This window comes from Lynx canadensis, chromosome B1, assembly GCF_007474595.2.
Source record: "Lynx canadensis isolate LIC74 chromosome B1, mLynCan4.pri.v2, whole genome shotgun sequence".
In the NCBI taxonomy this organism is placed as follows: domain Eukaryota; kingdom Metazoa; phylum Chordata; class Mammalia; order Carnivora; family Felidae; genus Lynx; species Lynx canadensis.
Genome location: NC_044306.2, coordinates 96421631 through 96447258, shown reverse-complemented (window position 1 = coordinate 96447258; position 25628 = coordinate 96421631). Strand labels below are relative to the sequence as shown.

At 43.5% G+C, this 25628-nt stretch overlaps 1 protein-coding gene across 5 annotated transcripts in view; it reads left to right on the top strand.

Annotated features, from left to right (window-relative positions):
• Positions 1 to 673: 673 nt before the first annotated feature.
• JADE1 (jade family PHD finger 1) overlaps positions 674 to 25628 on the top strand; it is a 59620-nt gene continuing 34665 nt past the window's right edge. The window contains exons 1-2 of one of the 5 annotated variants that reach the window (XM_030313070.1): positions 674 to 823; positions 18403 to 18480. In XM_030313070.1, coding sequence (XP_030168930.1) covers positions 18429 to 18480 — 52 coding nt within the window. In that variant the 5' untranslated portion in view covers positions 674 to 823; positions 18403 to 18428. Of the gene's footprint in view, positions 824 to 973; positions 1245 to 2237; positions 2314 to 3434; positions 4664 to 18402; positions 18481 to 25628 lie in introns of those variants that run through there. The other 4 variants (XM_032592899.1, XM_030313065.2, XM_030313067.1 and 1 more) reach the window with 4 other exon arrangements.

Genomic DNA, 25628 nt, shown 5'->3' with positions numbered 1-25628 from the left:
AAAGGTGGTGTCCATTTATAAATAATCATTGTCTTCTAATGAATTAATCCTCATTTGCAATTACAGCTGGATACAAACTTGGGTAAAGATGCGTTCTGTCTCCAAAACTGGATTCTCTGCATTTAAAAATGTCATTCTAATTCTCAACTCCCTAGAACTGTTACTACAAAAGAACTATTTATTTTGCCATTCAGCCTAAAAATAAAACCTTTCACCCAGATTGCACACTTTAATAGTCACATTTTTATCCAAATAATTTTAAACGAATTTAAAAGAATCCATTTCTAGGTGCAATGAGAGCAGACAAGAGTTGGAACTGGGGTAGATTGGAGGGGGTAATCTAAAAGCCCACCTCCCTGCTTAGCTTAGAAACACCTCAAGAATTTCTTGACTCACAAGGGAAGTGAGGGAAGAGATTTTAAAAGCTGAACAGTGCCGCTCTTTGCCAGCTCCTGCGGACGAAGGCCCAGCCGGCTGCGGCGAGGGCCGCGAAGAGTTAACCAGGGACTGAGCCCCCCGCGCCGCGGACTCCCGGCGCGCTCCCTCCGCCCTCATGTCCCCACCCTCTCGTTTTGGCAAGGGATTAAAGTGCTCCCCCCTGTGGCAGCAGTGACCCAGAAATGAGTTTGATTCACATAGCCCTTCCTCCATAACAAGCCAAACGCCCGTCCGAGAGTGCCTCCCTGCGCGAGTGCCGAGTGTGTGCGCGCCGGCAAGAGCAGGGGCCCGCCCGGCTGCCCGCCCGCCAGCCGCGGCCCGAACTCATGCAGCGCGGAGCGAGCGGCGTGGAGCCCAGCGACTCAGCCGAACCCTTCCGCAGCAGGTACGCGCGCGGGCCGCGGGGGGCGCGCGGGGTGGGCGCGCCGCGCGTGTGTCCGCGCGTGTCCGCGTGTGGGTCCGTGTGCGCGTCCCGGTACCGCGGCGGCGGCGGCGGTGGCGGCGGCGGCGGCGGCGTCGGCTGCAGGACGAGCCGAGAGGCTCAGCCATATTTGATGGTTTTGTTGCTTTGCTCGGGAGTTCTCGGGAGTAATTTAATGCCGAAGGTCGCTGCCTAGTGGAAATAATATAGTACGTCATTAATATGGCGCCAAAAGATTGGGTTCTCGATCTGTAGCGAGGAGGGAGGGCAGGCAGCCGCCGAGCGCAGCGTTACTATCCCACCAGTAACTTGGGCATTGCTGGGGCGGGGGCCAGAGGAGGAAGAGATGATTTTTGGATCCTGAGAATTGATCTATGTTGGATCAGTAAGTTTCATTATGATTATTTTTCAATTTTGGGGGGCTGAAGACTTAAGAGCTTTTTCTTCTTTCGGATTTGCGAAGAACATGCGGTTTTCAGGTGAATCATCATTTAAACGCGTTTAGGAGCAGAAGCCCAGTTTAGTTGGCTTTAGTTTATACAAATTTTTAAAAAGCCAAAGCGCATTAGGCTGCATGAAAGTGGAAAGCATAGTAGCAACTTGGTAGACAGATGGCAATGGCAGAACGCAGGTCCGCGCACATATATGAATCCAGAGTGTGTGTGACCGTGGTGGCGGGGGGACGACTATATTTGTCCAAACATAGGTGTGTGTATAGGTACATCTGTGTAGGGTGGCCGCAGCCCTGGCTCTTGTCACCGCGTCACCACGAGTCCAAAATATTCTTTGCATCAATTCAAGGGCAGTGAGCAAGGGGTGTAGGGACAGCTTGGCAATTAGATTCGTCCAAATTGGGTTTCCAACAATCAGACCTTTTACTTAAAGCGAGACTGTAAAGAGTAAAACCTTTCATCGGTGAAATTAGGAAGGAGTTGGCATTGGTAGAGCAAAGTACCGATTAACCATGAACTTAAAACGGATTGCAAATTGCAACCTTTGGCACCATCTGCAAATTGTGGGGGTGGGGTCGCTCTGGCTTCGCTGCCTTAAATGAACGTGCAGTGTGTACCTCCGGACTGCAAGTTGCAAAGCCCTCCAGTGCACGTGTCTGGTGCTTGTGAGTGTGTGTTTGTGAGTTGGGGGCTGTTGTTTGGTAGCCAGCAGGCTTTCCGGGTTGTTGGCGCTGGCTTGCAAATGCGGGAGAGGGATGGAATGTGGAATGTTGACCAGGGAACCGAATCCTGTCGGAACGGTCCCATTTGCTGGAGAAATTCGATCCCTTCCACCTCCTTCCCGCTCCCCCTCCCGCCTGCGGGCAGGAGGCGGGGCCGGGGACGCGGCTGCTGCTCAAAGTGGCGGAGCGCGGCGGCGGGAGGCAGGTGCACGGCACCCGCCAGTGGGGGTGCCTCAACTTCCGCGGGCGTTTAAATAGCAGGCTCTCTCCCCTCCCACCGGTAATAGGTGACCTGGCGGCCGAGGGCGGCGGGGGGAAGGGGACGGGGTAGACCCGGGAGGGAGCCTCCGCGGCACGTGGGCAGGTGCTGGGTGGCCCCGGGGCCAACTTTTGTAGCCCGCCTCTGGCGTTGGAGGAGAGGCGGCTCCATGTGGAAATGGGGGCGGGTGGCGGCCGAGGCGCTGTTTTCTCGGCCGCGGCCGGAGCGTCACCTAACGGTCCCAGAGGCGCTGCCGCGGGGCCCGGGGTGGGGGGCTTCAGGGGCGGGGACGCCCGGCCCGCCGCGCCCGCGCCGCGGGAGCCCCGCACAAAGCCTGCGGCGCGGGGGCGTCCGCCGCGCCCCCGCCCAGGGAACGGCCCGAAGCCGTCGCCGTCCCCGCGCTGATTCCGGCGGGCGGCCGCAGGCGTTTGTTTGTTGGTTCCGCGCCGCCTTCCTCCCCGGATGGCTTCCTGTGACAGAGGTGATACACAGTTTCCAGAACTGTCTGGGGGCGGGAGCGGGAGCCGAGCCCGCTCGGGGCTGCTTGCCGTCGCCGCCGCCTCTCCCATCTCACAGCGGTTTCTCGCCGGCGCGCCCTCCCCAGCTCAAAGGTGCCGCCCGGGAGGGACTCGGGGAGGGGGACGGCGCGGCCGTTTCCAGCGGCGCAAGTGGCTTCTGGACGCGAGGGAGCGTTTGATTTGCAACTGGGGCCGAGCGGATTGGTGCAGCTGGCGGCGGCGGGGCGGGAGGAGCGGCGGCGGCGGCGGCGGGGGGTGGCCACTTTCAAATGGAGAGGGCGGCGGCGGGGACGCCGCTGCGGAGGGAGCGGGGCTTGGTTGCGCCACGAGAAGGTGTCATCACTGCACCGGGGCTAATTCCGGTGGAGGTGCCGGGAGTTACTTTCCCCTCCTTCCGCGCTGTTGTTTCTGTCGCCTCGGGAAGAGGAGGAGGAGAGGGAGGAGAGGCAGGCAGGCGGGGAGAGAGGGTGGGGGCGGCGCCGCGCGGAGCCGCGGCCCTGCGCACACCCTGGCGGGAGGCGGGAGCCTTGCAAAGCGTTCTCTGGTGCGGGGCGGCGGCCCAGCTACCCCCACCCCGGGATTCCCCCCTTTCCTGCCTTCTACCCCCAGCCCACCCCGCACTTCTCCCTCCCGCATGGGCTCCTCGTCCCAGGGTCCTCCACCCCGGCTCTCCTCGCCCCGCGTTCTCCCCCACTCCAACCCCTCCCCCCAACTACCCGGCCTCGGGCTTCCCGACCCTGGGCTCCCCCTCCCGGGCGCGCGGGGGCGGCTGCAGCCCAGGCGCACGGTGAATGCAGCGAGCAAACAAAAAAGCGGGCGATTTAAACGTGCCTTCGAAACCCGTTAGGAATGCGTCGTCACCCGGAGACCGTTTACAAGCTGCTTTGGCTGGCTTTCTAGTAACGAGGAGACAGGCGCCCCACCTCGCCCACCTGGGGCGAGGGTCTGCAGCCCTCCGTTTACTCTGTTCAAGAGGGAACACTTTAGGGGCTTCTTTCCCAAAGGTTCTTAGGTGTACTATTTTTGTGTTTCAGGAAACCCACTGTGAAAGCCTTGCTTTTTAGTTACTGGTAGCCCAAGGCTGTTATCTTTCAAAGCTGATGAACTAGTTTTAAGGTACAAGGAAATTATTTCCTTGAAAGCTGGTTTAGTAGTGGTGGACCATCACTGGTTAGCGATTACTATAGTAAATTGTATTTTGATCAATCACAGCTAATCAAGATTTAATCACTTATAGGTAGATAAAGGAAGAGTTCATTATAACCATGTTTACACTGATTTAACATTTTAAAGACAATAGTAGTGGAATGGGCAACACATGTTGGAGAGACACAGAGGATGTTTTGTGGGTGACACTTTCTGACAAATATCTGCAACCCAGAATTTTATTGCTCTTATTCCAAATATTTCGGTCTCATTTAATGTCACTTTTAAGTCAGATGAGTTTCCTGATTGGTATTTTGCTTTTCTTTAAGTTTGTGTATTTTTATGTTTGTATAGGACTCGGCATTTTCAGGTCTGTAACTGATACAGTTTACAGCTAAGTGTTTTGTTTCCCCATATCTCCCTTTATTTTTAAGTTTATTTAGTGTGTACATGCGCACGTGTGAGAGAGAGAGGGAGAGAACGAACCCCAAGCAGCCTCCGTGCTGGCATCACTGAGACCAAAGTGGGCCTGGAACCCATGAACCGCTAGATAATGACCTGAGAAGAAACCAAGAGTCAGACTGTTAACTGGTCTGAACCACCCAGGGGCCCCTTCCCCCACCCCCCTCTGTTTTTTTTATACAGCCAGACATAAAGGGAGTTTCCTGATATGCAGTAGAACTTGAACTTGATTCTATCTTACAATGGTAAGCTGCTTTGTAGTAAGATAAGTTGGATGGGTTGCCACAGAAATTTTATCTATGATAAAGCTAGATATATGTTCACTTAAAAGGAAAGAAGTTCATGAGCATTTTAGTTTCATATTAGTTACTAAAGTTGAAAGAAGAGCTGTAATGAGAAAACTGAAAAATGGTAAGTGTGCCTGAAAGTGAGATGAGAGGAAAAAAAACTGTTAGGAGTTTAAGGAAATGTTATATTTTAAAATGAGCTGTTGCTTAGCTCAGAGGCCTGGGGGGAAGTATATTAGCTAAAAACTAGGAGGACTTGGAATAAAAGCCTATCATGTGACTCATCTATAGTAGGCACTTAATAATTACTGTTTTTTGACTTTAAGGAGCCCTTAGTGGCTTCACGTATTATTACAGAGGTGGTGTTACATGTACATTGTTGGAAATTAGAAAATACGGAGAGGCAAATATAGTAACACATTCCTACCACCCAGAGATCACTACTATATCACTTTATGGATAATTGTCTATGTGTGTGTATGTATGTTTTAATGGAAATGAAATCATACTGTATACAGGTCTATAAGGAGGTTCCCCCCACTCCTTGGCCTGCTTGGTAAATTTTCATCTCCTCTATTACTGAGATATTCAGATTTCCGCAGTTGGCCCTAAAATATAACAGAGCAGCTTTGTCTAAATTAATACTGTCCAGCTGAGGATCATTTATCGCATCTGGTTATTATTTTCCGTAAGTAGATTTTAATCTGTAGTTACTTTTTGACAGAACCTCTGACATTGAGGAGTCAAGCCTTTGGAATTAATCATGACTGGATTTTAAAAAAGTTGGAAATGAAAATAACGTTATAATTTGGGTTTTAGATTTAGAAATTATCTGCTTGAAAAATACTTTAGAGAAATTTGCCTGATGTATTTGTCTGCAGGCTTGTTGGGAAAAGAATTATTAACTGTTTCTGTTTCAGTACTGAGGAAGTTGGAACAGCAAACATCAAAATATCAAACGCTAATGTCCTATACCTAGGATTTTTCAGGAGTTAGGTAGAGGCATATGAATCTCAGAGTTTGCTTACTTCCTGTTGGTGGAGCTCTTCTGTCCTTTAGTATTGGGGGACACCCATTATACTATTACAGTTAACTGTCAGGATTTGCATTATAAACCCAGTTTCCCCACAAGGTTAATAGAGTTGACCATCCTGACCAGTTCCTCTTGCATTTTATTTGGGTTGGCATCAGAAAGTTTGGCTAATTTCAGACAGTTATGCCCCTGTTAAACTTCTTTCATTCCCTCCCTGTAAGTTAAAACATTGGCACCACATTCAACAATAGCTTTTAATTTTTTTAATTTTTTTTTTTAATTTTTTTTTTTAATTTTTTTTTTCAACGTTTATTTATTTTTGGGACAGAGAGAGACAGAGCATGAATGGGGGAGGGGCAGAGAGAGAGGGAGACACAGAATAGGAAACAGGCTCCAGGCTCTGAGCCATCAGCCCAGAGCCCGACGCGGGGCTCGAACTCGCGAGATCGTGACCTGGCTGAAGTCGGACGCTTAACCGACTGCGCCACCCAGGCGCCCCGCTTTTAATTTTTTTTTAATTAATTACAAAAATTTTCTTAATGTTTATCTTGAGAATGTGTCTGTGCCCAAGAGGGGGAGGGGCAGAGAGAGAGAGGTAGAGAATTCCAAGCAGGCTCTGTGCTCAGCGCGGAGCTGACTCTGGTGCTCGATCTCAATGACTATAAAAGGTCATGACTTGAGCTGAAATCAGAAGTTGGGAAGTTAACTGAGCCACCCAGGTGCTGCTTTTTAAAGTTTTTACATTGAAAGTGGCTTTGCTTGGAGTTATTAGTTTATCAGATAGTATCAGAAGCCTGGTAGGAACCTTAATTGGGGAAGTGTTTTAATTCCTGAGACAGTAAGTTACTTCCTTGAAAGTTTTAGTGTTCAGTCTGTTTTCTCCATTTTCAAGATGTCGCAGCTCATGTATTTAAAATTTAGACAATATGTTTACTATTTATTGTATATGATATTTCAGAAAGTTGAGACTTGAGAGTTTATTGCCATTTACCTGGTGTACTTGTATAAAAGTATTGGTTTATGATTGTGAGGGGTGTATGTTTTGATGTTTTTGCAGTTGTGGACTCAGATGGAGTAAGGTTACCCTGCATTCCTAAAATATGCCAGGGTGGCCTTAGAGAGGGCCTTTTTACCTTTGAGTGGAAGTGGTATCTTGTCTGCAGGTTTAGCTTAGGGTCAAGTATCCAGAGTCCACAGAGAAAATCTAGCCTGAGAGGATATTGCTCCTGACTCTGGCCATGTTATTGTGGCCTTATCTGCCCTAAGCCTTGAATGCTTATTAAGGATGTCTTTTCACCTGAAAGCAACAAAAATATTGCTAGACCTGGAATGAAAAGCTTAGTTGCTGGGGAATTTCCGTTCAGAATCCTTTACTAACTCCAGACCAATGGTATATTATGTGCACTTAACAGATGTTCAGGATTTAGCTTTTGATTACTCTAAAACCAGTCCAGTATTTACTTTTTGCTTTTGATTCTCCAGGTAGAGTCAAAACATAATTAATTGACAGAGGATTGTTGAAGTAAGTTCATTTTTAAAACCTTGGGTTTTTTTGGGCTTGTTTGTTGAAGGAATTAAACCACAATTTTCTCTTGTTTTATTTTTTATTATTTTTAAATGTTTATTTATTTTTGACAGAGAGAGACAGAGCATGAGCAGGGGAGGGGCAGAGAGAGAGGGAGACACAGAATCTGAAGCAGGCTCCAGGCTCTGAGCTGTCAGCACAGAGCCCGACATGGGGCTCGAACTCATAGACTGGGAGATCATGACCTGAGCTGAAGTTGGACGCTCAACCGACTGAGCCACCCAGGCGCCCCACTCTCTTGTTTTAAAAGGGCTCACAATTGGCAGTAATTTATGTATATATAGTATTGATAATTTAAGGTCTGCATAGAAGATTTTATTAACTCTCATGACAGCTTCCAAGTTTCTTAGCATTTAAGTGAAGATTTCAGTGGTAAGAGTCCAAAAAAAGAATAAAACGAGTATTTTTTTTTTCTTTACTCCTTACTCTAGGGTAAGGAACAAGAATTGGTAAGGTTAACAAGTTGCTGGAGTTGGAGCCAAGTTGCATGGTTTGCTTTTGTTTAACACAAAAAATACTAAACATGATTCTGAGATTTTTTTTTTTTTGATTACTCATGACCATCTTTACAAGCCTCAGTTATTTCAGCATTGAAATCTAATGATGCACTTAAGATGTGTAGGCTGACTACTGGTGGCTTGTAACTTTTTTAAGTGAAGGATAAACTTAAGATCTGAGACCTGTGGAACCTCTCCCAGAAAAATCAAGATGCGCTGAAATTTGCATGCCATTTCAGGGATTTGGGGGAATACTTTAATTTAAATGTATTCTTGGATACCAGTGTAGTGTTTAAGTTTTGGTGAGTTCTTTTTATGATTTTTCTGTGATCCTTTTACACCACTGAGTGGCTCAGTTGGTTATGTGTCTGACTTTGGCTCAGGTCGTGATCTCGTGGTTCGTGGGTTTGAGCCCCGCATTGGGCTCTGTGCTGACAGCTCAGAGCCTGGACCTGCTTTGGATTCTGTGTCGCTGTCTCTCTCGGTCCCTCCTTTGCTTGTGCTGTGCCTCAGTCTCTCAAAAATGAATAAATGTTAAAAAAAAAAAAAAAGCCTGTCTAAAACAGGTTTTTTTTTTTTGCTTATTGTGTTACTGGCTTGAAAGTCAGGTAAGAAGCTTGTTAGAAGTTTTTATAATTTAGTATACACTGGCTCCAAGTAGGAGTCTCAAGGGTTTGAGAAAATTCACAGGTTTCTAGACATGGCTTATATTTAAGTGGCTTAGAGCATCCTGCACTGCTTTTCCTCTTTTCAGTCTTACCTGCTCTAGTTAAAAACTTCTAAAGGAACGAGTGTGCCTGATCCTTAACTTTGTAAGCTTTAAGGCACGTGTTTGCCCAGGACCTGGTCATGATTTACATTTCACTGATCCTACATAATGCTGGTTTATAAACATACTGCCAGTATGTTGATTTGTGGCAGAGATCAGTAAACTTTTTGGAAAGGGCCACATAAGATAGTAAATATTTTAGGCTTTGTGGGTCTTATGGTCTCTGTTAAAACTGTTTAACTCTGCTTTTTGAAGTGTGAAAACAATCAAACTTTATTTGTGGACACTGAAATTTTGAATTCTGTATAATTTTTATGTGTCATGAGATGTCCTTTTGATCTCCCCCACCCCCAATTTAAATATGTAAAAACCATTTTTAGTTCAGGGGGTGGACAAAAACAAGCTGTGAAACTTTGATTTTTACAGTGAGACTCAGCATTACCTAGTCACCAAGATTACTCCTGCTGGGGCTAAGTTACCTTTCTGGTAGGAACCTGAAAATAAGTTGAAATTAAAAGTTTGTTTGATAAATGTGGAGGGAGTTTGCTAGTCTGAGGGCTGTGGCTCTTAACTTTTTGGTTCTTAGATCCCCTTTGAGGATAGAATTTATAACCTGGGCCCTTGTGTACCTGGGAAAGCACACTTAGGGAGTCACACCCTCAAGGGGGCCAGGCCAAGAAGTCCTGTGTAAGGGAACATGCATTATAAACTGGAGTTCCCTACAGAGGGAGATAACTTCTCTCCAAGTAGGGTGTGTGTGTTCGACCACTCAGAAGCCAATATCTGCTGTTCGGAGGACTCACACCCCTCTGATTAGTGTTCAGAAAACTAGCACACTCTGCTCTACCAGGTCGAGTGGGACTTACAGCCGTCTTCCTATCAGCTTGCCAGGAAACCACGTTTTAGTTTCTTACTTAACAGATTGTTTTTCATGGATTATATTTTAGTTGTCTGATAATATTTTAGTTGTCTGATAATATATAGTAAATGGCTTTAATCCTTTAGGTAACGTCTTTCAAAATCACAGTACATCCAGGAGTGGGGGAAGCTTGTGGTCTACTCACCTGGGAGGAGGTGGCTGGCTTTGGAATGCCTGCTCACTTTGGGAACTGGTCTTTTGTTTGGAAGACTGGCTTTGCTCTAGACCTGTGTGTGTGTGTATCTTTGCTCATGCTGGTCAACCTCTCCAGAACTCTATGTACGTCTCTTTAAAATTAGGAAAAGTGGATTAAATTATCTCTGAAATGTTTTGTAGCGCTGCGATTATTTATGGGTTTCTTTTGGGAAGATTTCCTATAGACCCAATCCATGGGGTGAGACTCCTTTTAGCCTTGAACTCAGAATACTTCTGGAGACCTTGCTCCTAGGTTTTGAAATCATCTGTATGTTTCAATGACCATAATAACAAGACTTGTGCAATTATGGTGAAATGTTTGTCTTCATATGTAACTGAGATGTGTAAAGGTGTTTTTAGTAAAGTGTGCTATCTAGGTCTTCTAATATGCAACATTGGGAGTCATTTTTTTTGTCTTTTTAACAGTACTTTAAAAATTTTTGGTGACTTAACATTGTTAGTGGTAACTGGTAGTTTCTAACAACCGGCTATAATCAAGGAACAAAGTTCCTCAAAACAGCTGCATTTCAATCTGTGCACAGTGTAATTGTCATTAGCTGGTTGAGTCTGGTTTCTGCAGAAGCTGCTTTGTATATCCTGTATAGGAACATCTGGTTTGAGCGTTTAAAAATCTTTTAAAATTACCCTGTAGAGACTTTGCATTTATTGACTTACTCTTCCAAGGAAAGGCTTGTAGACAGACTCCTTTCCCTCCTTACTCTTACCTTGGTTCATGCAGAAACTATCTGCTGTTAACACTTCGGTTTTTTTAAGTGTTATTCTTCAGTGGGCTTTTAGACTTTGACCTAATTTGCGTGGGTATTTTTATATGTTATGTACATTAGGATTTGGTTCAGAGACCCTAGGGCAGACTGGATCACAAATTTCTGATTTCAGTGAGTGCTTTAGAAAAAAAACTTCAGTTTTCCCTGGTAATTGTCAAAAACAGTATGTAAAGAGGAGTAAGAATATGGGGCAAATAGGGGCTTTATCTCATATGAATTCTGACTGAGTGGTAGCACTGTGTTAAGGAGGATTCTGAAGTCATGTCTGGGCTTGTGGAAAAGAATGACTCAATTTATTAACCATGCCTGCCATGGGTGGAGGAAATGGCCTATTTGGTCGCCATCTCTGGAATGTAGCTTTTTTATTTTTATTTTTTTCCAAAATAGTACTACTCTTGAAATGGATAGGAAGTTGAATGTTTATTCTTTAAAGGTAGTTTAAACTCTAGTTTTCCTGTCTAGGTTAGGGTTTTTCTATTCTTATTTTTAGTGAGCTTCTACTGGTAATGGCTATTATGTGTTTTAAAACTTTTGCTTTTGAAGTAAATAGTGTGTGATACTAGCATTTTATGGTATTATCCTATTACCTTTTCTACTTTTTTCCTTCTGTACTATTCCATCAAACATTCTTTAGAAGCCAGACAAAAGCATTTGGTACCCCATCTTATCAGGAAGGAGGTGGGGGATACATAGTTTATTGCTGGCTGCTTATTTTAGGCTGGTGCTTTGCATGGGACTCAAAAGTTGTGCTCCCAGGGTCTTCCCAGGGAAGAATGGTTTTGGAATTTAAATCTTTACTATTATAAACATAGGACAGGATCATGGCTAAGCAATTAAAAGTCATATAAAAGGTCATAAAGAGAAGTAAAAGTTCTCAACCTATTCTATCTGGAACACTTTGGTCACATTTCTCAGAAGTAAACACCATTATTAGTATCCTTTATGTTCTTCCAGAAATGAATAAGCAAGCAATTGATGTGTATATATACTCTCTTTTGTCCCTTTTGTATGTAAATGGGCCTATATTTCAGGTCCCCCCCCCCCCTTGCAGTTTGCTTGTGTTTCTTAATGTGTCTCTGGCATCTTTCCATATCTGAACATGTAGATCTAACAAAAAAGAATTCTTAGTAGATGGAAATAGGGATAGAAGCTCGAGATGGGAGGCCATGGTGACTGACTGCCTTTATTAAGTTCTGGTGTGAATTCATTCATTCCCATGTCAAGAGAAGTTAAAAAAAAATTCTAAATACAAATGATTGCAGTGTTTTGTCATAGCTGCTCTTCAGTTGCTGACTCTAATTGAGTCAGTGATTACAGAGACCTGGGAGGGGTCTGATTGTTTTTACGGCTCTCATAAGCAGGGATTGGATTATTTATAAATTGGCAAATGGGAGCTGCTTGTGATTCATTTAGAACCACTCAAATATATAAATTCTTTAAAATCTTAAACAATGTTTCTATTGACTTTAAAAGACCGAGTTTACAAATCATTTATGAAGAATTTACAGTGAACTAATGTGTTATATAGCACTTGGGCTTCATTAGTGATGTTTGTAGGAATGAATATTGTAGTCATGATTATCTGGTCAGTTACAATCTTTTTTTGGGAGAGGTGGTTATTTATTGCTAAAATAAACAAGTTTCCACTGAATATTTTCAAGTGTGACATCTTTGCAAAGGCTCTATGGTAGCTTGGGCAGCATTTTTTAAACAGATTTTGATGTATGACATGAAAGACATTTTTAAAAGTTGCTTTTGGGGGTTTGAAATATTTAGACAAGGTTAAAACTTTAACACTTAAGATCTAAGCAGTTTGTCAGTTAAATCAAATATATGACTTTTTTTTGACCAGATAAAACTCTGCTTAAAGTAAGAAAGCTGGGTTTGAGTTATAGTCACTCTAGTATTTTTAGACTGTTAGTGAGTATATGAACTAAATAGTGTTGCCAATTTGAAAAACTTCTGAGCAATTAATGTTGTCTTTAAAAACAGGTAAGAAACTAGCTGGATTTCTTTCACATTCATTTGAGGAACAGAAAATTACTGTGAAGTGTAGGTCATTATTATATTTGGATACTTTGTTACATTGGGTACTGTGTACTCCATAGAAGATAAGACGGTGACCTATTAAGAAAATATAAGTCTTTTTTATGGGAGGGTTATTCAATGATCAGTAACTTAGGAATCAAACTGTCAGTTGCATAATATTTAAAAATAATAATTCAAATTATATGAACTTAGCAAACAGAACGGTAAGGAAGTAGCTCATTATAAACACCTGATCTTAGCCAAAAGGCCGAGAAGCGATTCATTATAAAATACTTTTTATGTAAAGATGACTTGGTGTCTGAAAATATTTTTTATATACATTTTTATATTACACATTTTCTAAATACATTTTAAAATATCGTACATTTAGGTATTAGATTAACTTTGACAAGAAATGGAAGGACACCAGTAAATTTAAAAATAATGTGACAGAAGTAACTCCAGTTAAGGGTCAATTAGATACTAAAGTGAAAGCATCTCATTCTATAAAGCCCAGTGAGCACTGGATTCAGTTTATGTATAACTCAATCATTCATCCAACAGGTTATTTTAATACATAGGATTGCATTAGATGGTAACATAGAGTAGTTAGAGGTATTTGAGTACCTTCTATAACTTTAGAGTGAAATAAACAAGAATGAAACATAATGGATAAAATAGACATTTTGAGGAAGAAACCTGACTTTCTGCATATGAGCCATAAGATAATTAAAATCACTGGGGTGTAATCCTTATTGTAACTGTAGAGTTTATGGCCTGATAAATAAATGGTCCATGTTCTGCCAGAGAGAGTAATTCAAGTAACTGGACAGTTTATTTTCCTCAAATCGCCCCTGTTTCCCAGGAATAGCACTGAATAAACAATCGTCAAATTCTTAATCATATTCTTTTGTCAAACCCTTCACTCCTTATCCCTGAAGTCATTTCTCATTTTTTCTTCCTTAGAATCACATACCAGTCATGCCTCCCTGGGACCACACCCAGGTCACTGAACTTGTTCACTCTTTTTTCAAATTCCTGAGCCACCTTGGGGATGGGTTCCTTCAGCTGATGGCTGCTCTAACTTCGTGCATGCTGATGTTTTTTCCCCCCGCAGTTTCAATCTAAGGAAACTTAAATTTTAAGGTTTTGAGGCACCTTGTTATCTCGTTTATGTATCCCATGCCCCACCATAGTCCTGTGAATGGTAGTCCTGTAACCTTTGCTGCAGTTACCACACTGAAGCTACTTGTCCAGTTATTTGCTTGCTGTGTCTTCCCATGGGCCATTTCATATCTTGTTCACCATATCTTGGGTATCCAACTCAATACAGATTTAATCGAATTAACATACTAGTCTACTGGTTTTAATCTGTGTGACACACGAGATCGAAGGAAAGTGATTTACTTGTAATCTCAGTAGGGATTGTAGTATAAATAGTGCCCGTGTTTCCTGAGGAGGTGGTGCCCTGAGCAGCCACCACTTGTGCCTGGTTGTCTTGGCACATCCCACCGTGCAGTGGAGATGGAGGTGCCAAAGGATTGTCACTTGACTGATCTAGCCAGGGTCTTTGGCCAACGGGCTCCTCTTAGTTGGCCTTTCCAGGCCATGTTCTTATTATAATCAGGCTTCCTAGGTAGGCTTCCTCTTTTTGGACAAAATCCCAAATGCCTAATAATAAGTACTAATAATAAGTCTGCTTAGGTGTTATGCTTCTCATGGCAAATGGACACTTTGAGTGTAAGTGGCATCATTTTGAGTAATCACTTTGAGTCATTTTGATGAAACTGGGCAGAATGTCTGGGTGAGGACTGGACCAGAGTTCCTGGTGTGTCTTCTTGTAGCTGCGCTGTGAGGCTGTGTTTGTTTGGCTTGGTACCCTCTCTGTGATGTCTTTATTTCATATTTAACTAAAGATTTCTGTTCTGACCAATTTATTGTAAATTTTTATTTTATTTTTTAATTTTTTTTAATGTTTATTTTTGAGAGAGAGATGGAGTGCACGAGCAGGGGAGGGACAGAGAGAGAGGGAGACACAGAATCCAAAGCAGGCTCCAGGCTCTGAGCTGTCAGCACAGAGCCTGACGCGGGGCTCGAACCACAAGCCGTGAGATCATGACCTGAGCTGAAGTCAGATGCTCAACCGACTGAGCCACCCAGTTGCCCCTATTGTAAATTTTTAGAGAGACACATACATGGAACATTTAAGTGATGATGCAAAGCAAGAGTTGATTGTTAAAGAAAGCACATTAAAAAGTCGGGTGAAAAAGTTCTGAAAGATGAAATGAGTGGTAGAGAATGCAGGTGCTTTTAATTGGAATGGGGGACCATGCTTGGTGGCTTTGAGCTGACTCCCTGAGAAAGGTGGGATTGGGGTAGGTAGGGAGGAAAGGGCAAAGAGGCCAGCATTAGCAGAGGCTGAGAACCAAAAGAGGCCTGGACCAGCAGAGACAAGCCTAGCCATGGGGGAGTTGTTAGGAGAGATGCTTAGGTAGAGTTTTGAGACACCAGAGGAGTTTCTGGCTGGACCCATTTGCAAGTGTGCAACACAGAGATTTGCATAGGGAATGACTTGATGCGGTCACTTCACAGGATTAAACTATTGTGATAATGGGAAGGGGTAAGAGATTGTGGGCATGGAGAAAGGAAGGGAGGTGTTTAAAGGTATCCAGGTGTTTGAAGACAAATCTGTGGGGCAAACTTAAGGGAACTTGTAAGAGTCCTACATTATGAATCAGTAAGCTTTGGCAATTGGATATAAGGTAAAAAAGGGATGTATGTTAGTAAAGAAATGAGCAAATAGTAAGATTCTGAAAGGGAAGATGTGGTGCAGAGTAATATGGTAGGTTATATGTATGTCGTTGGATACTTGAATGCTTTTCAACCAAAGCACAACCACCAAAATGTTGTGCTTGCATTTTTGGCTATCTCCCCTTTGTTTGTTCTTCAGGACTCTGCTCAGAATTTTTCCCTGACTCCATCAACCTCTGTTCCTACAGGGCGTTGTGTTTACCACTGTCAGGCACCATTACTGAATTTGTCTAGCTCCTCAACTAGACCAGAAGTTCCATGAGGTTAGAAATGGTCATTTTCCTGCAGCACCTCCTTCTATGTTAGGTATTCATATATGTGGCATGCATTATATGCTATAATACCTTCTTGTTGCTTTCTTTGGAGTGTACCGAGTTTTAATTAGTTATTGCGTATCCTTCCACTGTTTAGATAATCAGCCATGCCCTGAGTCAGCAATGGCAACGATGTGAGGGCTCTCTACTTTCTTGCACTGGCTTTTATTGGACAGATGTTTGAAGCATACAACCCCTGTATTGTGTGTCTTAAAGATAGTAATGTGTACTTTGATTTCTTGATATAGCAGGTAACCCCAGGTGAGATAAATTAGCCTGATGTCAAGGTTTAAGTACATTAGAGCCACAGAGGAAGAAATTCTGCCATGCACCACCCCCCTTTATTGTGCCAGGTTCCTTGGAGAAGTACAGTATCTCATTCTCAACCTTCATTTGTTAAGATCTTTTGGGGTGGATGAAAATGGAATTCATTAGAAAAAGACTATTTTTATTCTTCTTTTACTTGCATAATTTTGCTTGAGAGTGTGTTTAGGAGCATCATTCTATTTTGGCCAGTGCTTGCTTTTTTTATTTAGTGACTGCTTTCTCTGCGAGTTGTGTTTGAAGGCTAGGAGGGGAAGGCTTTTTGATTCAAAAATATTCTGATTCTAAGCTCTTCAAGCTCTTTTCCTTAGATAAATTTAAGTTGTCTGAATCAGTGGAGATATGATCAGCATTGGTTTCCTTGTTTCTACCTGGGGAGTGTTTCCTGGGCTTTCTCTGCCTCTTCTCAGTTCTTACACACCTGCTCAGGAGGTGGGAGCTGCACCCTTCTTGTGCCACGTCACACCGTAAATTTAAGGAATTCCTCTTTAGGTAGCCTGCCTGCCTGCCTGCCTTCCTTCCTTCCTCCCTCCCTCCCTCCCTCCCTCCCTCCCTCCCTTCCTTCCTTCCTTTGTCTGTCTGTCTGTCTAGCTCTTTGGTAACCTAGGCCTGAGAAGCTAGTTAGGAATGTGTGGTCTTTTGCTTTTCCCTTTTCTCTTTGCGCCTCCTGTTGGACAGGAGGAGGGCTCCCTTCTCTGAAAGGTTGGAGGAGAGTTTAGCTGTCAGTTTTTGGCACATGGTGACAGGGCAGGGAAGACAGTCATTCCAAGTGGGGGGGAAGGTGGGCTACAGGTGTTTGCTCTGAAAGCTTCTGACTAGAATGGGTTTGCCCCAGGCCAAGTTCTAGATTGCTGGGTGTTTAGTTATGGGTGAAGGGGGCTCTGCAGAAAAGGGGTGGGTGGGTTTTAGGACTGTGACCCAGCCCCACAGTATGAAACCCTAGCCCATAACGTAGCCCATGGCCCAGATCGTGACTCCTGGGCTTCCACTTGGTAAATTCTTCTATTGAAGAGTCAGTTGGTAAACAAAAACTCACAAACCTTAACTGGCAAGTGTCTCAGAAAGAAAATGTGAAATGCTGGAATTCTAGATTAGGGGCCTGAATATTTGAGTCAATTATATAGGTGTGTTTGTTGGTAGTTGGGAACAGTATGATGTGTTTTTCGCTTTTTTTGGTCTCTTATAGGTCCATTTAGAGTGGAGCTTTGGGTTTCTAATTTCTGTCTTGTTCTAACATGGTGGTTCTCCACATTTTGCTCCACACCATGCCTGTGTGCCGCACTCTGGGAAACACACCACATTGTAATGCTGTGATTCCCAGTGAAGGGGAACTTGGGACGTACTTTTCTGCGGGGCTAGGTGGCTACTTCTGACTTGAAAAGCCTTCCTCCTTCATTGAGAATCATTGCTCTGCAGTAAGATCAGCGTCCTAAAAATGTCAAGGTGATTAGTAATTTCAGTTTGGAAAAGCTTTTTGGATTTCTTTAGAGATCTGCCTGTGTGATTATGACCGTATGACTTATAAAGTTCATTGACTGGCTCTTAATCTTGGTCCACTGCTCTCTTTCCTGAGTGCATTCTCTTACCTGGTGGTGCTGGAGGCCTTTTATCATCTGGAAGGAGTCAGCAAGGCTGGCCAGGTGTCTGGCTAAGTTACGTTGGTTGGACCAGGCTATAAGGAGGTGGGTCAAGTGCAGTGAAACTGGTTTTGGAATTCGAAGCTCCTGCTTACAGTGTGACCTTGGGCAAGTTGCTGCTTAAACTTTTTGGCTTCAGTTTTCTCATGAGTAAAGGGGAGGGAGCTGGATCAGAAATTATATGTCTGGTCCCTTTCTGTTCCAGCAGTGAATGCTGAGGGGTTGGAGATGGCTGGAGGAGGTATTTGCTTTCCCAATCCCCCGTTTGTTTTGTTCCTAGAATTCCAGATTATTTGGCTTTTAGGATTATTTTAGCAAAATTTGCCTGAGAAGCATAATCCTGCCCAGTGCAGTGTAAATATTCACACATTCAGGCACAGCCTCATCCCCATCCCCCATATACACACGTAAAGTATGAATCTGTCTGTAGTGAGGAATCACTGTGCTCATTGCCGCGGTTTTTTTTTTTTTTTTCTGCAGTGCTTGCCGCCAGTCAGCTAAAAAGACTCCTGGAGTAGTTGGTAGTGATAATGTCAACTGGAACTAGAGAGAAACCTGGCACCTTTGGGAGACCTATTGATACTTGACTTCTCCACCCCTTCCCCCTTGGTTTTGAACCTGTCCTGTTAATGATTGTGCCCAATTATGTATCCTTGGTCTTTTTACTGTTTACAATGCAAATGCTCCTTAAAGCCGATTGTTTGCTTTTGTATGCTGTAAATCCTGGGCTGCTATCTGAAGCACAACTTGATGATTGTGTATTATCATCTTGGGTTAAGTGCTGTCTCATTGCTTTGCAGGCTGCCTGCTGTTTCCCGGGGAGATCATGAAACGAGGTCGCCTTCCCAGCAGCAGTGAGGATTCTGACGACAATGGCAGTAAGTCCTGCTTTGTTGTTCTTGGAGCCTACCAACGTTTGGGTCAGTGTAAAAACATGACTTTTTAATGTAATGCTTTAAATAGTTGAGGCCCTTTGCATATCAGGCAGGTCAGAGAAAGCCAAAGCCTGGAGACTCACATCTGAGTGTGATACTGCAGGTCTGTAACCAAATCTTTCTGGTGAGGTTGACTGCAGGCAGGCATTCCTCAGCCTTCCGGTTTGTTATCCAAGGACGAATAATCCAGTTCCAAGAGTCACTGGTGTGTCTGTTTTTCCTAAACATCATTTATGGCACTTAGAGTTGCTATTTATGAAGAGGGAACTTAATCGAAGCCAGGTAATTATCAACTAGTCCAACTCCTAAGAGAGATTGAAGACTGTTTAGTGTGTTGTAAAAATATTAAGTAAGGGAAGTCAAGAGTCCATGCTGTGCTCTTCACTTGATTTTTAGCGTTGACCATATTTAATACTACTACTCTCTGCATCTCTGCTCTCTGGCATCCCCATATTTTCACAGTGCAGCTGAGAACCAGAAGTTAGTTGGTTTCCAGGCAGTCAAAATAAATGTCACACAGCTTCTATGTATTGAGAAGCTAACAGACTACTTGAAGAGCTTCCCTCAGATAACAAGGAAATTTTGTACCTAGCACAGTGCCTGAGCTCCAGCGCGTCAGCTTATGTTTTACACTATAGATTAAACTCAGAAAATGTGCTTGCCCTGCTACATAATGGGAAAGGTATTGGGCCTGCTTTCAAGGAACACTGTCTTAGATATATATAAAATCCAGCTCTGACAGAGTCATTAGGGAAGTGTTAGAGATGTCTTTTTGACACTCACTAGAAATATATAGATGTCAGCACGAATTCAGAGGACAGGAGGGCCAGGGAAGCACAGAGGAGTTGAAAGTTGGGCAGGTCCTGAAGGATGAAATAGTTTTTAGGCAAACAGGATTAGTTTTAGTTTTCTGGTCTTCCAAGTTTGCAGCAGTGTAAAAGCTGCAAATTAGAAAGTGTTGCTTGTCTGCTAAGCCATGGGAAGCATAGGGGGCAGGACCAGAAGCTTGAAAAACAGAAGAACTCAAACTTAGCATTCTGTTTGGGAGTTTTGGGTACCGGCATGGGACAGTGGGAAGTAGATTTGGTGCCTATAGGATATTTGGTGTCACGTTTTTGGGGTACACTGGATGGTAAGCTGTGGACTACATGGTGAAGGGCTGGGCTTGAGCTAAGGGATTGGGACTTTGGAGACAGACAGTGGGAGCTGCTGAGTTTGGCGTAGGGCAAGAGTTAAAACTGGGTGAGGGAAGGAGAAAGAGGATTGGGGGCTCCACAGAGAAGGGTTTTGCTTTTACTTCACGAAAGGTGTTGAGGGTCTGTGCCCAGGTGCCTGCAGTTAAAACCACTTGGCAGAGCCCTTGCGAGTGCCTTGTGAACTTCTTAGCACTTGTCATTGCACAGCCCTCACTACCTGCTTTCTCTAATATTTACTTAGGCTTTTTACTCCTTGAGGCAAAACCATACAGAGATATTTCTTTTCTGCCCCCTGTGGTGCCTATCAGAGTATTCTCAAGAGTCATAAGTGCTCAAATGCTTGCTTGAATACACAGTTTTGTCTTACAGCAATTTTTAAAAAAGTCTTGGTTTTTAGGCTCAGAATTAATCAGAAGAAGGTTTCATGAAATACTTTCTCTCACATACTAATAATGCCCAGTATGAGGCTTATAGTCCTATTTAATATTTTTTTTGGCATTGAGCAACAGGTTTATGCTCACTCTGTTTGCTTTTGTTGCTGCTTCATTTCCTCCCTAAGGAAATTCTAACTGGGTTAGAAAAGATTCTCCTGGAGGCACCTGGCTGGCTCAGTCAGAAGAGGGTGTAACTCTTGATCTCAGGGTTGCAGAGTTGGAGCCCCACATTGGGTATAGAGATTATTTAAAAATAAAACCTTAAAAAAGAAAAGATTCTCCTTGAATGTTCTCTCAGACTTAGAGCTTTCCCCTTTCTGGTCTAGAGTTGCCCAAGAGGATGTAAGTGTTCTAATCTAGTGTAATTGAGGAACTAGGTTTTAAGACTTTTTTTTAACTTTAATTAATTAAAATGTAAATTAAAAGCAATCACATGTGGCTAGTGACTACCATATTGGACAGTGCAGTTCTGGACCATGACCCATTCTAGTCCACCTCAGAGTTGCTCCTAATAGCCCCCAGAGGCCCTTGTATTAGACCTTTTGGGCTGCCATAACCAACCACAGACTGGGTGGCTTAAGCAGCAGATACTTATTTTCTCTCACAGTTCCAGAAGTCTAAGATCAAGGTGTCAGGTTTGCTGTCTTCTGAGGCCTCTCTCCTTGGCTTGCCTTCTTACTGTGTCCTCACGTGGTCTTCTGAGCATATGTGCATCCCTGGTGTCTCTGTGTCTGAATGTCCTCTTAAGGACATCAGTGAGATAGGATTAGGGTCAACTCTAATGACTTCATTTTAACTTAATCGCCCCTTTAAAGCTTTTATCCATATGTAGTCACATTCTGAGGTATTAGGAATTAGGCTTCAAAATAATAATTTTGGGGGGAAACAGTTAAGCCTGAAACCACCTTAGAAGACCAAATATTTCATCTAAATACGAATTTCCACCCAGAACTCTTGTTAGAAAGGGAGAATAGAGTGCCCAAAGTTCACCAGAATGTGTCCATCAAAAGTCACCTTAATGGTATGACAGCCAGTTTCTTCTTCCTCTTAATATACTTCTTATCTGTGCTAGTTTCCCTGAAGAAGGTGGAGGCGGAGCATTTATATTTATAGGGTACTGGAGGGTTACCCTAGATAGGCCACGAAGCTGGGTTCTGTCTATTCTAGGCTAGACATGGAAATCCAGTGGTGGTGGTGGAGAACAAGAATGATACCTCTTAGTAGAAGTTAGGTGGGCCATCCTTTTTGTCATAGGTAGTTTAGTATAAAGCATATGTTGATGCTTTATGGCCGTGCTGTCCATCCATGCTTAATGATTTGGTAATTATGGTGGATGATGATAATAGTAAAAAAACAGCTCAATTAGAACCCTTGCAATGCTAAAGCTTATAAAATATGTACTTGTCCACTCCATGGAACACCCTTTCCACCTCTCTGAGGGCAACTGTCTCATAGCATGGGCCTCTGGCACCAGCCTGGTTATTTGTGTTGGATCCCATCCTTCTTTGTAAGCCCATGGTAGTCTGAATGGGGTGCTTTCTGCCCTTGCATTTGGGTCTGCAGAACCGAGCTGGTCCTCAGCTGGGTCTGGGCACTTGGAAAGCCCTGATTTGCAAGAAGGGCTGGGTCTGTGCAGTGGCCACTCCCCAGCCTCTCCAGCCTGCAGCCCTGACAGAATTTTGGCAGCACTTCCCAGCCCAATGCAAAACATGTCTAAGTGAAGGAGAGGCAGCTGCGGACGTCAGCGTGGGGGCCACAACACCGACTGTAGCCGTGGCTAGGCCCTGCTGGCCTCTGGGACTGGAGTCCTTTGCTTTGTTTTCTGGCCTGATCCAGGGGAATACCAGTGTGGTATTTACAGTTGGGGATGGATGGGCATTTTCTGTGCCAGTGCAAGCACTCATCCAGCTGCAGTTGGAGTTGTTGAAGCCTTTCTCCAGGTGCCCTGTGGAGGACTGGCCCTACAGTTGGATGAAATAGTGTTGGGGTATTTGCAGGCTGCATTGTAATTGCTGGCCTCCTGGCACAGGGTGGCCCTAGCCAATCTCTAAAGTTACATGTTGTGCCAGGGTGTGGCCCAGGGAAACAAGCCCTTCATTTCTTGCTTCCCAGCCCAGGATCCTCTGTTCTTAGGGGTTTTGGCAAATGTGGGAATGGGATCCACTAGCTATTGTTCAGTATTTCCAAACTAAAGGAGATTGCATTTTTATCTTCAGTAAAGCTGCAGAGGCTAATTAAAACATCAAGTGTCCTTTCTTTTGGCAGGAATTATGGATTGTTATCTCAGGCCAATTAACAGCTCTGATCAGCATCCTTACATTTTTTTCCTGTACAAGTAAGACAAGAATTAAATATTACTTAATACTGTCCATTTGGCACATTTTGTTTTTTCTTCCAAAATATGGGATCTTTGGCTCAGATAAGGGGGAGCCAAATGAAAATGATGTTTTTGGGAGGTTTTTTGGGTGTTTTTAAATGTGCCTGTCAAAGGCCCAGAGGGAAATTAAAAAGTTTTTTTAGAAATAATGAGAGAAATGTACTTTAAAGTTTTCCCTGAAGTTGTGAAGCAGGGCTTCCTTTTCCGGTTGAATTTCCTAATTTCAGGGCTGTGTTGACTTCCCTGTGGGAAGGCCTGGTGTGTTGCTGGGGGTCTGGAACCAGGTACCTTTGGGGACCCTCCTTGGCTGCCCAGTTACCACACCTGTATTGGCCTTGAAACATTTCCATCTCCTCCATTTACCCAATTGAGCTCTGCTCCATTACCTGTGATGATGAATGGGCAGAAAAGAGATCTGAGTACAGTTCAAATCTACTAATTTTGCACGTGGTAATTAATGCAGGTTCATGAGTGGTAAACATAAAGTTATGAGAGGACTTCAGTTTTTCTGGGTGCTCTCCAGCTTACAGATAAACAGTGAAGAGACACCACAATTTTTAGTGGATTAAACGTACTTTCTGCTTTGTACCTCTTTATGTCTCACTGCATTTAACGAGTTCCCTTATTTTTTGATAACTTGCCTTCATTTTTTTTAAGTTAAAAAAAAATTTTTTTTAATGTTTATTTTTGAGACAGAGGGAGACAGAGCATGAATGGGGGAGGGGCAGAGAGAGAGGGAGACACAGAATCTAAAACAGGCTCCAGGCTCGGAGCTGTCAGCACAGAGCCCGATGCGGGGCTCGAACCCATGAACCGTGAGATCATGACCTGGGCAGAAGTCGGACGCTTAGCCAACTGAGCCACCCAGCCACCCCTCATTTTTTAAAAAATGTTTCTTTAGTTTTGAGAGAGAGAGAGACAAGAGTGCGAGTGGGGGAGGGGCAGAGAGAGGGAAACACAGAATCCGAAGCAGGCTCTAGGCTCAGCTACCAGCACCTAGCCCAACGTAAGGCTCGAACTCATGGACTGTGAGTGAGATCGTGACCTGAGCTGAAGTTGGACACTTAACTGACTGAGCCACCCTGGCGCCCCTGTCTTCATTTTCTTAATTCAGTTGGCTGTGCTTGTTTACCTTCATGCAGGTCTTTGGTGGTTTCTCTTTTGCATAAAAGTTAACTCTGCTTCCACTTACATTTCTTATTTGACTATAATTTTTGAAACGTTTGTTTTGAGAGAGAAGGAGAGTGAGCACAAGCAGGGCAGAGAGAGGAGAGAGTGAATCTAGGGAAAGAGAGACTTGGGCTCGATCTCATGAACTGAGATCATGACCTGAGCCAAAATCAAGAGGTAGATGCTTAACCGACTGACCCACCCAGGCACCCTGCCTATGCTTTTAATTTGTTCTTTTTCCTCCATCAGTTGCATCTTGAGACACCAAGGAGTTGTGTAGGCATTCTTGAAATGTAGGGATTTAGGCTCAAATATTTCAAAATATGTACTGTGTGTCTCCTTAAGGCACACAGAGATGGCTTTGCCCCTTTTCAAACCTGACAGTGGCTTGGCTTTGACATTAACAGGTAGAGCAGGCATCCTCTTGGGTTTGAAGAGCAATTAGCACAAAATGATCTAGTCCATGGACTAGTCTTCTGTAGCCATTGGATTTGGATGTTGGCAGGAGTGCTGGGTAACTGAAACATTTGTATGTCAGTTGGTTGAAAACCCAAGTATATTTATGTTGAAATATTCCTGAGCCAGTTTTTTGAATATATGCATTAAGTTTTTGTACTTTGGAAGGTGGAAGTGAGTTGGACCATGGAGCAAAGCTATGCTGGGATGGAGGAATTGTGGGAAGTATAGGGTCAGCCCATGATAAAACAGCAATCGTATTAGAGGCTTGTCTTCTATCATTCAATTAAAGCAAAAAGCTAATAAACTACATTAAATTGCTTACTTTGTGGTGGCAGTTTCCATAGCACTGCTTTACTTGCACGGGGCTGTCCCTAGCCTTGAAATAATGCATGGGTGTGTATCTTGGGTCTGTGCACTTTTGTGACACCAGCTGGCCTGCTAGACTTAATACTTGCTGGTCCTAAGTGCCTTACTTTGTTAGGCTGGTTTAACATCCTGAAGACACCAGTGTGGTATTTGGTGTCTAGAAGTAGTGTTTGAGACAGAAGATTGCCATTTAATAGTGATGAGGTTCCTTCACAGTTTGCATTTTGTGGTGGTATGAACCCAGACCACCATTCATTGTAATTTCTGAACCTTTCATGCACTATGCACCCTGGCTTATCACACATGAGTTACCAATGTGGGCAGTGTGTAGTAGATTTACTCTTGAGGTTTTTCCTTATTTTAGATCTAGGGCAAGAAGCATGGCTATTTTTAATTTCAAAGGCGAGTGTTCGAGATACCTGCCTAGTAGGACCAGAAAGCAGGATTCGGAATGCTCTGTGCATGTACAAGATCCATGCTCATGATGCTGTGATCTATGAACCTTTTATAACTTGTATTGTTAAACTCCACAAACTTCTGTTTTAATGGGAGTTTGGGGATACGAAAACAAAACAAGATATTTTCTCTCTATTCATTCTTTTCAGTGTTTAATAAGAATTGTTTTTTTTTTTAATAGAGAATTGTTCTTAAACTGTGTACATGTGCAGAATTTTTAAATTCACTTAGGTCGACTTTAGGTAATCCTATCTTTGTGGGCAATAAAATAATTTTTTAGACATCGCTGTCAAATTTTTAGAGTTCCCAGCTCCTCTCCTGAAAGTAACAAAATAAAAAAGAATTTTACTTGGTATAGTTTTAGCTGTTTGCCATTAAATGTTACTAACATTCTGAAAATAAAAACAAAATGCAGCACCAACCAAGTGTAATCGTAGTGCATGGTTTTTAAGAACTTAAAACTGGCTAGTGTTTTGCTGTAGCACACGTCACTATCTCCTGTTCCTTGTGGTATTTGAAATACTCTCAATTCTGGTTTAATTTGTTTTGTTTGTTTGTTTTCACCCAACATACTTTCAAAAAAAAGCTTTATAACCTTTTTTTTTTAACGTTAAAAAAAATGCTTATTTATTT